This window comes from Pygocentrus nattereri, chromosome 5, assembly GCF_015220715.1.
Source record: "Pygocentrus nattereri isolate fPygNat1 chromosome 5, fPygNat1.pri, whole genome shotgun sequence".
Taxonomy (NCBI): domain Eukaryota; kingdom Metazoa; phylum Chordata; class Actinopteri; order Characiformes; family Serrasalmidae; genus Pygocentrus; species Pygocentrus nattereri.
The window spans coordinates 42,602,151-42,616,390 of NC_051215.1; the positions used below are offsets into that span (position 1 = coordinate 42,602,151).

The window sequence follows — 14,240 nt, forward strand, 5'->3', positions numbered from 1 at the left end:
CTGTTTATGAAGTAAGCACCTTCCTAGTGATTTCAATGGGACTGCTTGAGGGTTCAAAACCTAGTGATGGGCTCGAGCATTTTTGTCAAAGATTGATTCTGATTTCTGATTTTTGTCAAAGACAATTACATTATTAAAGTGTTTGCAGTGGGCAGCCTGTAATAATTCAGTTAGAGGCGCAGAAGCCATCTCACCAAGGTCAAGGTCATCTCACATACACACACGCGCGCGCGCACACACACACACACACACCCACACACGACAAATCGGCCATCATGAAACCTTATCAACTTGTGTAAACATTGTGTCTTCTGAAATTAAACCGTTGCATAGCTAAATTAGTCTAAATGTGATTAAAAGCATTGATTTTTGGAATGTTAAATTTGTTTATAATATTGAATATGTGCTCCTTTTTTCCAGAATTAAGTTCTTGACATGTATTTTGTTTTCTTTTATTGTTTGCAGTCAACTGCTGTAAATAATTCCTCTATTCATATTTGTGTATTTGGTGTATTGAATTCTAAATTCTTTTTTGAAAGTTTGTCTTTTTTTTTTTGTTGTTGTTGTTGTTGCAGATTTTGTAGGTGATAATGATTCAAGCAAATTGGATCCAGTTGTACTTACTGTATGTTGAAGAAACATGACACGTTTCAAAAAAAGTGGTCACACATTCTGGTGTAAAACCTGTGACCACTGGTGCCTTGTCTGAAGGCCAGTGTGCATTAGCCTGTGATTTAAGCTGTAGTTATGGCCCAGTGCAGTTTGTTTTAGCTTTAGCCCTCATTTAGTAAATGTCTGTCCTTCTCAATCACCAACTTTCTTAAACATGGCTGTGGCCCAGGCAGTCTCCCGGTCTGCCTCAGCCTGTCCCATGCTGCTGTCTCCAGTGGGGCAGAATTAGTCATAAATGGCTGTTTTAAAGTTGGCTAAGATTTATCATTCCTAACATTGCCAGGCTCAGCCTTAGGGCCAGTAATGTTGTTATGGTCTATGTGAATGGCTGGACAGTTTGCCTAAACTCACACGTTTCACAGGGCTGTCTGCACCTCAAGGTGTTTGTTTATGTAATAAGTAGGAGATGTTGGGGTTTTCCTCATTGTCTAATCAATACTGAGCAAGCACAGCACTAAATGGCTTGCACTGCGTGTCAGCATCGGACATTATAACTTCGTTTTGGGTGTGAGTGCGATGAGTAGCTACATTTAGAAGCATTATCCACAATTAGCAAGTTCTAAAGCTGAATCATATGAACTGTTTGGGTTCTTTTTAAACTAAAACTTGTAATTATATTCACTTCAGCATAATAACTTGCTCACTCAAAAGACCTTTGTAGAAGTGTGTGTGTGTGTGTGTGGGGTAGGCATTTCCTCTGAAAAGCACAGGGCGATGTTTGCTCAGTTGCAGTGCTGTTTTCTGTTTGTTTGATGGATGAATTGAAATCACCATTCTTACACTGTAATACATCTCCCAGTACTGTACCCGCTGCTCATTCATCAGCCTTGTGTACACCGTGGAAACGACTGTGAGAACGCATGTGTTATTTCTGTTTTTTTGTTGTTGTTTTTTTCCACCCCATCTCTGAAGTTCCCAGCTGTCTTATAGGCAAGATGAGGAGAGAGGAAGAGAGAGCAAGTGACAAGAAAGTGTCACTGAGATAGTGGAAAGTCAGTTTCATGAGATATGTAGCCTTATCACAGCTCTTGTAGAAGAGAGGCCCAGAAATGGAGAGAGTGAGATACGCACAAGTTTGTTTTTATGTTATGATACTTAAGTAAATACAAATAACAATAGTAGAAGTATTCATTTCATGTGTGTCAAAGGTCATTCCAAAGCCTCTCCTCATGACATCCTGGTACTATATGTAGCCAGAATACAAAATCTGGTTTTACTATTTAGTTCTCCTTTCTGATAATACTTCAAGGAGAGACCCCTGCAACCACAATTTGTTCTTCAAACTGGCTCGCAAGATATCAACTACTTTTTACTTATTTACTTTTTATTCATGTATATTAGCATTTTTTTGTATGTTGCCCCTTGTTTTCTTTGATTTTCCTACAAAATCAAGACATTTTGTTCTAAAAAAATGTACACAAACGCACCCTCTCACTGTGGAGACAGTGGTAAAGCAACCGAGGGAGACGGTGTCAGGTCGAGAGACTGGTACACACCAAGACACAGAGTCGGTGACTGACACATTTACAGGAGAGGGGTGGTAATGTTGAGCAATGTGTCAATGTGCCACACAGGGGAGGGGCCACAGAGGCCTTATGTTGCAGTGAGCATGGGGACAGGTCACCACTGATTGGCTGCACCCCTGCGACTTGGGCTGCCTTGCCTTTTTTAGCAGTCCCAAATGGAGCAGTGAATTCCAACTCATTGGCAGGGTGACAGGCAGGAGATGGGAGCCAGCGAGTGGGAGCTGTGGAGGAGGAGGAGGAGGAGGGAGGAGAGTATAGCGCTGGACTGTACGCCTCTCTAGAAAACAGAACCGTTTGCTCTCAGTTTTAAATGTACATTGTTTACCTTCAATCATCAGTGAATATTTTTATATATATATATATATATATATATATATATATATATATATATATATATATATATATATATATATATATATAAAAAGGGTGATTGTTTAGTTAGGGGCACAATATTTCTGTATGTTGGCTTTAAAATCCATGAACATAATAAATATACCAATATTCAGTTACACTGCTATTAACTTTACTACTCTCATTTACTAGAATAACCAGTTTTGTGATGATAATGACACATCATGGTAATAAGTCATCATCATATTGTGATGTGTATCTCGTATTGTGAAGAGGTCTTTAAATATCATAAGATATTTTTGGCATATCGCACACCCCCATTTCTGGTTATCAAAATCTTTGTGCTGTTGCAGTCTTCTGTTTCCTTTTCATACATCATTTCTCATTTATATGGCAACCACATATAGTCATTGAAAATCTTAGACTCTAGCTGTCATTACCATCACACTAATTTTAAGCCCATAAATTGTTGCTATAATAAATATTTGTATTGCACTTACATAAGCATGTATGTATGTATGTGTATATGTATATGTATGTATGTGTTTATTTATTTATTTATTGTATTCGTGGAAAAAAATAAAAGGAAAAGGTTTGCATTGAGAATAACACTCCACTTTATTGCAGATAAGAATTGAGAATGTCTGACTGGGTTGGAGTGAAGCCCAAAATAGGTCAAATTTGTAAACGATAAGACTACCGTGCTGGTGAGCACTGGCAGCAGTACAATAAAGCCTCAGTGGCATTGTTAAATGATTTGTGGTTCTTGCCATCACTGCTGTAATTAGTTGTCATGTAGATGACTCATTATGATGGGTTGTATATAGAGCCTGTGGAGAATCTGGGAGAGTGGCACTCCTTGTGTTGTGAGCACCTGTGATGTAATGCTCATTTTCATCAGCAGCCGCTCACTGATCCTAAAGCGTCACTGATGGAGCTTGGGTCTGAATGCACACTTTCTCTGTGGCCATTAGGCTGTTTCTGATTCAACTAATGCAGCCGGTCCATAATTACAACTCAGCCTGTCCTCGGTCAAGAGTGGCCTTTTGTACTGTGTGTGTGTGTGTGTGTGTGTGTGTGTGTGTTTGTGTTTCTGTTTGGATGAATTGGCTCTACTTTGCTCATTTGTACTGCTTCAGGTCTCGGTCCTCTAAAGCCTTGTGTGTTTTTAAGGCATCGTGTCCGTTTCTGAAGAGATCAGCTCTGTGTGGAGGAGGAGTTGTAGGTGTATTGTTGCATCTGCAGGGAAAAAATGATGCTCTCTCTTGGGCTCTGTTGTCGTCTGCTCTGTCTGTCGGTCTGTCTGGTCTGTTGGTCTGTCTTCCTAGTTCATGTTATTAACACCTAGAAATCAGTATATTGCTGTCAACTTTTTATACTATTCAAGTGAAAATACGTAATTACTAAAGATAGTGTATTAGTATGAAGTATTGTATTGGACAGCCGTGCTGGATCAGATACTGAAAGGGAGAAAAGAATGAATCTGATCCAGTCCTTTAACAAATCTAGCCTGAAACGGCACACACTCACGTTATATGTCATGTTAGAAGTGTATTTCTTCTTGTTGGGTAGTAGCCTGTTTACGTATATATTCCAGTTTCTGACACCACTTGAACACAGCATTATTATTCAGTAACTACTATGATTATTTTGTAAACAAATAATGTAGGTTTTGTAATTTTGAGAATGTGGAATTGAACGTGGGACACGTGTCCTTGCAGTTTAAGTGAACAACTGTATCTGAAACGCTAAAGAATGGATCCAGATCCAGGGGTAGATATGCAATTATTACATCTGTTAAATTGTTAAGGCCTTTTTTTTTTTTTGGCCTTTACTGAAAGATTTCATACGCAGGTCAGTGAGAGAAGTAGATTGAAGTGAGTGGCATGCTGGTTGTGCAAGAGCCCCCAGCAGCAGTTCAGAGAGTGGTCCGACTGAAGGACGCATGCTCTGTCTGCTTCTCTTAATTAATGTACAGTTGTAGCCTGGGCTAGCTCTTTGACAGTCACACTCTAAGGAACAAAGCCCCTTTAGCAGAGTGTCTTTAGTAAAGAGGAATTCAGTGTGTGCTGTAGAAGAGATTGAGTTGTTTCTTAGTTCAAAAACAGTTGTTTCATGCATGTTTGTGGGTTTTTAGTTTTCTTTTTCTCCTCCATATGTGTGTGGGAAAAAGAAACTGAGTTTGGATGGTCCTTAGTCATAGTCATTTAATTTTACATACATAAAGTCAAAATGCAAAGGTTTGTAAATCATGCATTATTTGATTTTGATTTTTTTTAAAGTGTAAAATGCCTTCTGTAGTTTACCATGTATTTTACCAAAATGCCTTCTGTAGTTTACCAAATATAAAATGTCCCATAACTTTAGCAAAGACCTTTTTTTTTTGTTTCCTTACATTCGTTTGTTTGCTTCTTAGTTAAATTCAGTTAAATGTTAAATTCAGCAGATAAGCAGTAATTGTTCATTAAAATGTAAAAAGTAATACTGCCACGATTTTCAACCTGACTTCTGTCTGCAGCATCAGTAACATGCAGTTAGTTACTATTCACAGTAATGTTTCCCTGCACATACAGCGGAAAACCTGTTGACTGAAAACACTTATAATAGAATCCAGTGCAGAGTTGCTACAGTGAGAGATTTAAGTGTAACCTGTTCTCTTGACCTTCTCCGTCCCCCAGAATACATCTGTTGTCTGAACAACTTCTACAGCCAGACTTCTGTTCCTGAACATTTGTTGCTTTGTGTGTTTGTGTGAGGGTTTGTTTTGTGGTTTTAGTGTTTGAGTATGTGTGGAGCTTCTGTGTCCTGGTCTGATACTGGTATGTTTGAAAGTTTACACAGACATCATGAATTTCCATATGCCTTTTATGTTAAAGTCACACAGCTCTAGCAGTAGGTAAATTAAAGAGGGATCAGTGACCTTTCATTTCAACTTCAATAGGTACCACTATACTATATGTAGATGTCAGTGCAGTGTGTGAAGTGTTAAAGGCTCTCCTTGGGTGCTCATGTTTCCTGCCAGCTGTCTGGACCCTCAGCTGTTCACACACACTCACCCTTTCTTTCTTTTCTCGCTCTCTCTCGCTCTGTAGAGCTCTCTCGCGCTCTCACACACACATGCACTCACCCCCCTTGTCTTTCTCTTCCTCTCTCACTTTCTCTTCTTCCCCCCCCCTGCGTCTGCCCATCATACCCAGTGCCTGAGGCCACCCGCCCTGTCCTGTGTGCCTTTTTATCACTTGCTCATAGACGAACACATCTACACCTGCCCCAAACACACATACGTATACAGTAAGCTGGAATAAATGCAAATATTAATGACAACCATTGAGTTTGTGACTTGACTACATTCAAACCTCTCCTCAAGAAAGCCCAATATTAACCTGTATTGTCCAAGACTTTTTTTTTTTTTTTTTCATAATTTCTGTGTAATTTAGGTATTGAGATGTAAAGAACTTCATTCAGAGTGGTTTGATGTGAAGTGGTTCGTTGTAGAGAAACTTGCCAACTCATTTCTTTACAGTGGTGGTGATGGGAACCAGGGAACACAATGTCTGCAACACACAGTTATTTTAAAACAACCAATGAACCATGTGTCTTCTGAGAATTTGTATGTAATTTGTATGTTGTTCATGGTGAAATGGTGCTAAAAAAATTTCTTTTTGCTTCAAAGAATGTTTTGGGCATCTGGCAGCATATTTGACCATTTCATGTAATAACGTGTAATGAGTGCAGTTTTAGAGGAATTCAGCTTTTCAGATGTCTGACTCTTATCCATCACCAGCATGAACAATTCTAACTCACCAAGTTTCTCTGGTACCGAGGATCTCTCAAGACACTCAGAATGACTTTGTTTACATCATAACCCATGAATAATACAGATGGTTTGAAAAATTGGTAAAATTCTCCTTTAGGTTAAATCAGGAGTGCTGGTGGTGTTTTTGAACCTGTCTTTGGTTATCCTCAACACCCCAAGCAATTAAAATGATGTGTTCCTCTAACTGTCTTAAGATATCAGCTATTAATGTTTGTTTACATTTTATTATATTAAATGGTGGTTTTGCCCTGAAAAAAAATAGGTATGGTGCACACTTGTGCACACTTGAAGTGTTCCACTTCAAACCCATCTCCTATACTTAGCCATCATATTACTTCACATTTAAATTAGTTTACCTTCTCTTGTATGCAAGAAAGAGGATCTGTTATGCCTTGCTTAATTTTTGTCCAGATAATTTTAAGTAGCTTACTTTGAAATTTTATTCCTTATCAGCTGTAGTAATTGGTCTATTTCTTTCTTTTGTAGTTTGTTATGGCCATATAATTTATAAATTTCCGTACATACGGTCATCTTTTCCAACTTTGTGAGCCCAACTAGCCTTTTTAAGTAAATTATAGTCTGAATGATGTGTTTACTTTCTGTGATGCGCATTGCAATAACATTAATCATGCACACATCAGTCATTGGAGGTGTCAGATGCTGAGTGACGCTTGAGTGATGCTTCTTGAGAGTGATGAGATGAATTAGATGTATCGAAAGTGGAAAGGCCCCTCATTGACCACACTCTACAGGTGGCTTTGTCTGAGCCCATTGCTGTTGTTTGAACAGTAGGTCTGAACTTTGGACCAGTCCACATTCACCATTGGTTTGCTCTATACCAAGAACATTATTTGCACTTATTTTATTTCTAAATTAATTTATTAAATATGTCCACTGGCCTGTAATATAAAGATCTGAATGGAAAAATCCCCATTGCTACACTTATCTTATTAGGTTGCTTGGCCCACTGCTTATACAGTAAGTGGGGTGGTTACAGTTTGATCTGCTTGAAACTAAAACACAAACCCTGCAAAAAGGGCTTTCCTACTCCAAAAATGTAACACACATTGAGGAGCTAAGTAATGTGCCTTTGATCAAGTAAGACCTGCCTGCTTATTGCTCATCGTACAGCTGTGTTCCTGTGAACAGATTGGTGGGTTTACTGGAAACGAGGTGTGTGTGTGTGTGTGTGTGTGTGTGTGTGTGTGTGCAGGCGCATGTGTCCTTATCATTACCTTTCACCCACTCAATCGGTCACATATAAACAGCACCCCTGCTAGATGGGCTGAGTGGAAGTGGAGGGTGTAGTGAGCTTCCTTTGACAAGCAGTTCTGAGCACGCCAAGTTTGTCAGAACTAGATTAAGATCATTCATACAATGAAAGTCCTTTAGAATGTATGTAGACTTTTATATCAGAGTGGTTCATTGAGGTTGCAGACTGCCCACAGTGAGAGTGTTGGAATGTCACACTATCTGGACGCTCTGTAGAGCATGATCCAGTGTGTTCTTTTCAAAAATAATGTCTTCATAATAAACTGATTTCGTACTGTTCGATGTTAAGTTATAAGCAGTGAAGTAATAAGCAGTCCTAAGTTAGTGCTATTGCTACAACTTACTACTTTTTTTTTTTTTTTTTTTTTTTTTTTTTTTTTTTTTTTTTTTTTTTTTTTTAAAGAGTTTTCGTAGATGTAGTGACAGCATTTGTTTAAAATGTTCTCATGTCACAAAAAGTGAGAGGTGGTGTTTATTTCAGTGTTCGGTCCTCAGAAAATTCAGGCTATATCTGTAGGTTTGATATAGCATATCTGTAGTTTGTGGTGCTGAATGTATAGATGTCAGATTTGATGTTTCTCTGTGACTTATTTACATCAGGAAGTGGTTAGACTTTACATAATTCTTATCCATGTAAAATCATAGTGCAGCATTGCGGTTTCCTAGTGTTCTATTCCATTTCATAAATAGACCATCCAGTTTTTGGTTGACCAAATGTTGCTGCACTCTGCTGATCACTGTTCATAGCAGCATCTTTTAATCACCTGAAACTTTGTAAGGCTAAATTCACAACAGTCAATTTCCATTTGTGTATCGCTTGCCATCTGTTGTGTTTCATCCCATACTGGATTTTTTTATTATACCTTAACTGGACGTGTATGTGGAGCATTTCATTATCTACAGCTACTCTTATGTTTCAGATTGAATCCACAGAGTGGAAGACCTCTACAACTCAGTCTGTGCACTATGCAGTGTTTGATTTCCACAAGTTCTCATTGATGACTCAAGTCCTTTCAGTTTTGTTTCTTTATAGAGCCATCAGCTCAGAGGGGCCTGGCTCTCCAGCTGTTGTCATTAGGGTGCAATTTGGATCCATCAGTGGTGTAATTTGATTGTGCCGTGCAGATGTCAACGTGCTGAGGCTTATTGGTTACGTATCTTTCTGGTTTTGATAGGAAAAGATTGAAGATTAAAAACTGTGAACACCTGCATACTTTTCCTTCCTTCCTTTGCCTCTTCCTCGGTTTACCCCCACTCTTATGTTATACCGTGCCATTATCAGTAACTTACAGTACTCAAGTATGGAGGTCCCTTGAGAACAAACGTGTGGCATGCTTGGCTCGTGAAAAGGACCTAGGATGCAGCAGATTTAGTGAGAGTATTTGCTCTGCACATGAGAAAAATCATCCAAGGTACAGTGTGTGCCCAAGTCATCTTAACCCACCTACTCAAAACAGCTCTGGTTTAAAACAACCTTTTATTTCAGAAAATATATGAGGAATGGGGGATAATTACTGTGCCCTAATTTTTAGATTACATGGTTAGACAGTGACTACAGGAGTGGTTCTCATTTCTAAAGCATCTTCATCTGTCTGTGTGTGAACAGGTCTAGCTGTTGTCATGGCAACCAGCAACAATACCAGACTAGTACATTCAGAAGTACAATATGTACATTTTACATAAAACCTGATAATATAATTGAGAGGAATTGATATGTGCAGTATATCCATATTAGAGACAGTTTGTGACTGGAAGTGAAGTTATTTGGCTATGTGCAGGCTGAGAAAAGCCTTTCTTTAGCAGTGCAGTGAACAGTGCTTGGTCTACATCCTTTTTCAGTGTGAAGATATGCCAAGTGGAGATATATCATTTATATATATTGTATTACTAGGTAAAAACAAAAACCACTGCCAGAGCAGGTTAGCTTACTTTTTGCTGGACATGTTGCAACAAGCATATAAAAACTGATGTGTGTGTGTGTGTGTGTGTGTGTGTGTGTGTGTGTGTGTGTGTGTGTGTGTGTGTGTGTGTGTGTGTGTGTGTGTGTAACGGACAAATACGTGCATTAGATGTCTTCCATATCACATTCTACAATTATAACCTTTGTCTGTCCATTTGTTTCAAAGTTGTTTATGAAATCCTCCAAGACTGTTTAACAGCTTGTGATTTTTGATGTTTTTTTTTGTCTTTCTGCTCTTTTTACAGTATTCTGAACTTCTCTATTGTTATTAGCTGCTGTGTGTATATTTTCTAATAGTTCAGTAGCCAGTAGTGTATGCATTTTAAACACTTAGAATTAACCTTCTAATCTAATCTCTACAGTAGCAATATCTGCAAAACTGTAATTTCTTTTTACTGCTCACAGTATGGCCTTTTATGGCTGTTCAGCGTTGTTGAATATACCTAAGTAGCTAAAACACTTAGCAGCTTCGCCCTACCACAATATTAGTTAAATGTGCTAATGATGGTCGTTCTTCTTTTCCAGGACACTCTGAAGCCAGCATTCACTGTGGCCAGCCTGCCGGGCAGCACCAGTGCCCAGGCAACAGTGCCCACCACCTCCACCACCATGCAGGTGAGCAGCGGACCCTCTTTCCCCATCACCAACTACCTGGCTCCTGTGTCTGCCAGTAGCAGCAACGCCACAATCACCAACACTAACGGGACCATTCTGAAGAGCGCAGCTGCCTCAGGAGGGGTCATGCAGCTCCCTGGAGGCTTCACCTTCATGTCAGGTGAGAGAAACAACTGCTGGCATTGTCTTCTCCTCTAATGACCTAAAGCATGGCATGGCTAGTTGAGCACTTCCTTGTTCAATGTTTCATTGCTGTCATAATAAAACCTTGTGTCTCTGAACTGTGTAGGAGGAAAAAATGTTCTTAATATTGCTATAATGTATGTTAATGTAACACAATTTTGGACCACATCTTTTAATTCATTCTATATGAAATTTTCACACAGCATAAAGGTCAGCTGGAATTTTCAATTTTGTCAAAAAAATGTTAAAATAAGAGAGAAATAAATAACATGGGTTTTGACATGTTCGTGATGATGTATTTGGATAGCATTAATCTTCAGATTAAGTACAAGCACAGCCAGCATACTAAACCTGCAGATATCACTTTATTCCCCATTTCAAGTGCCTGGGTGCCTCAGCTAGTTACATTTAACAAAGCAGTGCTTCTGCAAAGAGGAAACTCGGCCTTAGTGCCTTTGATTGCCATTGTAGGATAAGAATAATTAGCATGACTACACAATAGGCATAGCAGAGTGCTCTGGCAAGCTCTGCCTATAATTAGTTATGAATATTCAATGAAGATTGGCTGGGTTGTGCTGGGTTTCATGGGCTCCTAGGCTGGATGAGACTGTGAAAGCAGATGTGACCCATCATTAAAAACACTATACAAACAGAGGACAGTTGAACAAAATTTTTCCCCCCAGTTGAGAACTGTTAATTTTCCAAACCTCTCTAGCGTTATGATTTAAAACAGGTTGTGTTAGTGTTATTAAAAGTCTTGCCAAGTTTTCATAATTCTTGCTGAAATTAATTTATGCGATTATAAAAGATGTTTATAGCTGTGTGGTCAGAAACAGGAGGTTGCAGTTTGACTTTCTTCCTGCAACTGCCGACTTGACTGTGTGCTGCTTCCTGCCTCTCACGCTCTTCCACCTGTTTTGCACTCAGCACCCTGCCAGGTGGCCTAACAAAACATGCACACTATTATCACAGATTCAGACAGTTCCGAAGCTTTGAATTGCTCCTGACAAAACAGCTGCATCTCCACTTGCCTGTGGATGTCAATCAGGCCCCTCCTTAAGTTCACCCTTACTTATTCTGTGTTTTGCTTCGCTACCTTCACTGATCTGCCATTTCCTCCTTAGCCCCTGTAATTACTTGGCAGCATTTCTTGTCTTCTGTTCCTCAGTGAACCTTTCTGTGCTCCTTTTTTCTTTACCTCACTTTCTGTTTCATGCTTTTGACCCCTTAAACCTTAGTATGTGAGACAGCACTCATCACTACATAACCTAAATACTGCATATATATTACTCTGTTATAACTCTGCTTCAAGGGGTCAGTGTAAAGCAGCATAGACTTTATAAAACTGTAATTACTTGATTGAATATGAATTTGTCTTTTGTCTTCTCTTGATGACTCATGCACCCTCCAATCTGTGTCCCCATCCTTCCCAGCAGGCACTCCTTTCCCCCCTGGGACACCCACCATTCCCCTGGGGCAGCTGCAGCAGCATTCTCTGGCTCTTCAGGGCCAGCAGGGCCAGACCCTGACTGCTGCCACTGCTCCAGCCACCCAGACCCCACAAGGCCAGCAAGCTGTGTTTCGCCTCCCTGCTGCTGCAGTCTCTCTCGCAGGTCAGGGTCTGCGTGCATCCTCAGTGTGCACTGACATCTGGTGCTGAGCTGGTGCAGCCTTAAAAACCTATATATTTCTTTCACATTACATGATTGAGCTCTTGAAAAGCAGTATATGTAATGTATTTTTATAACATGTGAGAAAGTATGGCATTGCTTGATGCCCTGTATTTAGAATAAATGTATCAGTTAAACGCAAATTAAGCATAGACTGCCTTTTTCGTGTAAAAAGTTTTGTAAAATAAAGGAGAAAACATAATAATTGATAATCCAAAATAAGATTTTCAGTGGTTAATGTTTTTTTTTTTTTTCTTAAGAGGGGTTGCAAATAATATTTGCATGTAATTATACTTATATAATTTATTGTATAATTAATTATATTTTTTACATAGTGCAATGACAGGGTTGAACTTTGACTTTTTCAGTAAGGCAAAAATGTGCACAAAACAATGTTTTCATCCAATTTAAATATACAATAAAATATTTGCTCTGCTCTTTATAAATGCAGTACAAAAATGTAGGAAAGTCTCCAATCTGTACATTTTGCCAGAACTTATCCTTTTTGTTTCCAAAAGCAACAATAAATAAACAAAATGTAAAAAGCATTTCATAGTGTGTAATTTAGAGAGTTAACATACTAAATATAATATACCTATAGAATTCCTGTTTTGAGAATCTTCCTACTACTATTAGCTGTAGTAAGCCTTTTTGTTGAGTAAACGCTAGTCTAAAATGTGTTGGCTGATTTTTAACTGATACAGATTTTTAACTTTTTGAGCAAATTACAGTTCTTATTAAAGTACTTTTTCTGGTCCCCTGTATGGAAACTATGCTATGTCTTTTAGGAGGAGGGATGCCCCAACAACTCCAAGCCATCCAGGTGCAGCCCAGCACCCAGTCCAGCTCTGTCAGCAACGACAGCAGTAGCCCAGAGATCTCCCAAACCAGCACTGCCTCCACAGGTACACTACGTACTTACCTGTATAGCACAGTCATGTGTTTGTTTCATTTTAAACATAAAACTATACGATGGATAAGCAATTCAGATGTTGTGTAAAGATTTGGGTAAGAGTGCAAGTTTAAGGCATAATTTGGACTCTTCTCTGTCCAACACTGCCACCTTGAGGCTAAAGATTAAAAGTGTAAAAGTGCAAGGAGGTGCAAGTGCTTGTTTCTTTGGCTCTCTCACTCTCTCACTCACTCACTCACTGTATTTCTCACACTGTCTATTCATCTATCTTATCCCATTTATATTCTCTTATTTCACACTTTTTTTTCTTCTCTCTTTTTCTCTAGCCACAGTCAGTCTCCCAGCAACCATTGTAACATCGTCAGTGCCCACCTCAGTAGCAGGTCACATGATGTACCCCAGCCCCCACACGCTCATGTACGCCTCAGCCCCCACGTTGGCCGATGGCGGCCTGGCTGTGCTCAGCGCTTTCTCTCAGGGCGCCTCTGCCATGCAGGTGTCCCATGCACAGGCCCAGGATACAGGTGAGTGTGCACACGTACACAAACATGCAGTTATACAGTGCCTTTTTACTCAAGAGAAAGATAGAAGTTGTGAAAAATGTTGCTGTTCGAAGGAAATGTCATAGCTACAAAACATTATCTCTATAGAAGAAGGCAAAAACATATTAATAACTTAACACTGCCAACAGACCTACAATATTTTATGCCGTGTAATGTTAGACCTTTTATATCACTCCTGTTGTAATGAACACAAAAATGTAAACAGCTGTTTGTTGTAGTATAAAAGATAAAAATACTGAAATTTGTTTTAAGAATGTAATTTGTACAACCTGATTTGTATTTTGTATTGTATTTTCCAACAGTTAAACTTTAAATGAAGACCCACTTGGCCCAATCGTACCATGTCATATGACTAAAAAGCTTGTATCCTGTAGAATCTAACTAAGATATCAAACTCAAATATGTCTCTTTCCTTTCTACAAATGACAACATTCAAACATTGTTTATGATGTCTGAGACTACCTGGTAATGGAGTTCTGTTTCTTAACAGTTTTTCTTAACCACTTTTCTTCTACATTTATAGCACCAGAAATCTTAACTTCTGGAATACCTGAATTTGTGAAATGGTACCACTATTCTGAAGGATTTTACATGATTCTTATGGCTAGATTTTATACTACAGAACAGTTTACAATAAGTGCCTTTCCTTGATCAACTAATCATATAATTTCAGTATAATTCTGTTCTGTAAAAATCAA

At 38.9% G+C, this 14,240-nt stretch overlaps 1 protein-coding gene across 3 annotated transcripts in view; it reads left to right on the forward strand.

Annotated features, from left to right (window-relative positions):
* The window catches only part of srfb (serum response factor b), a 29,662-nt gene that overhangs the window by 12,536 nt on the left and 2,886 nt on the right, over positions 1-14,240 (forward strand). For 2 of the 3 annotated variants that reach the window (XM_017696644.2, XM_017696642.2), the window contains exons 3-6: positions 10,124-10,373; positions 11,830-12,009; positions 12,855-12,971; positions 13,306-13,503. In XM_017696644.2, coding sequence (XP_017552133.1) covers positions 10,124-10,373; positions 11,830-12,009; positions 12,855-12,971; positions 13,306-13,503 — 745 coding nt within the window. The remainder of the gene's footprint in view (positions 1-10,123; positions 10,374-11,829; positions 12,010-12,854; positions 12,972-13,305; positions 13,504-14,240) is intronic. The other variant, XM_017696643.2, reaches the window with a different exon arrangement.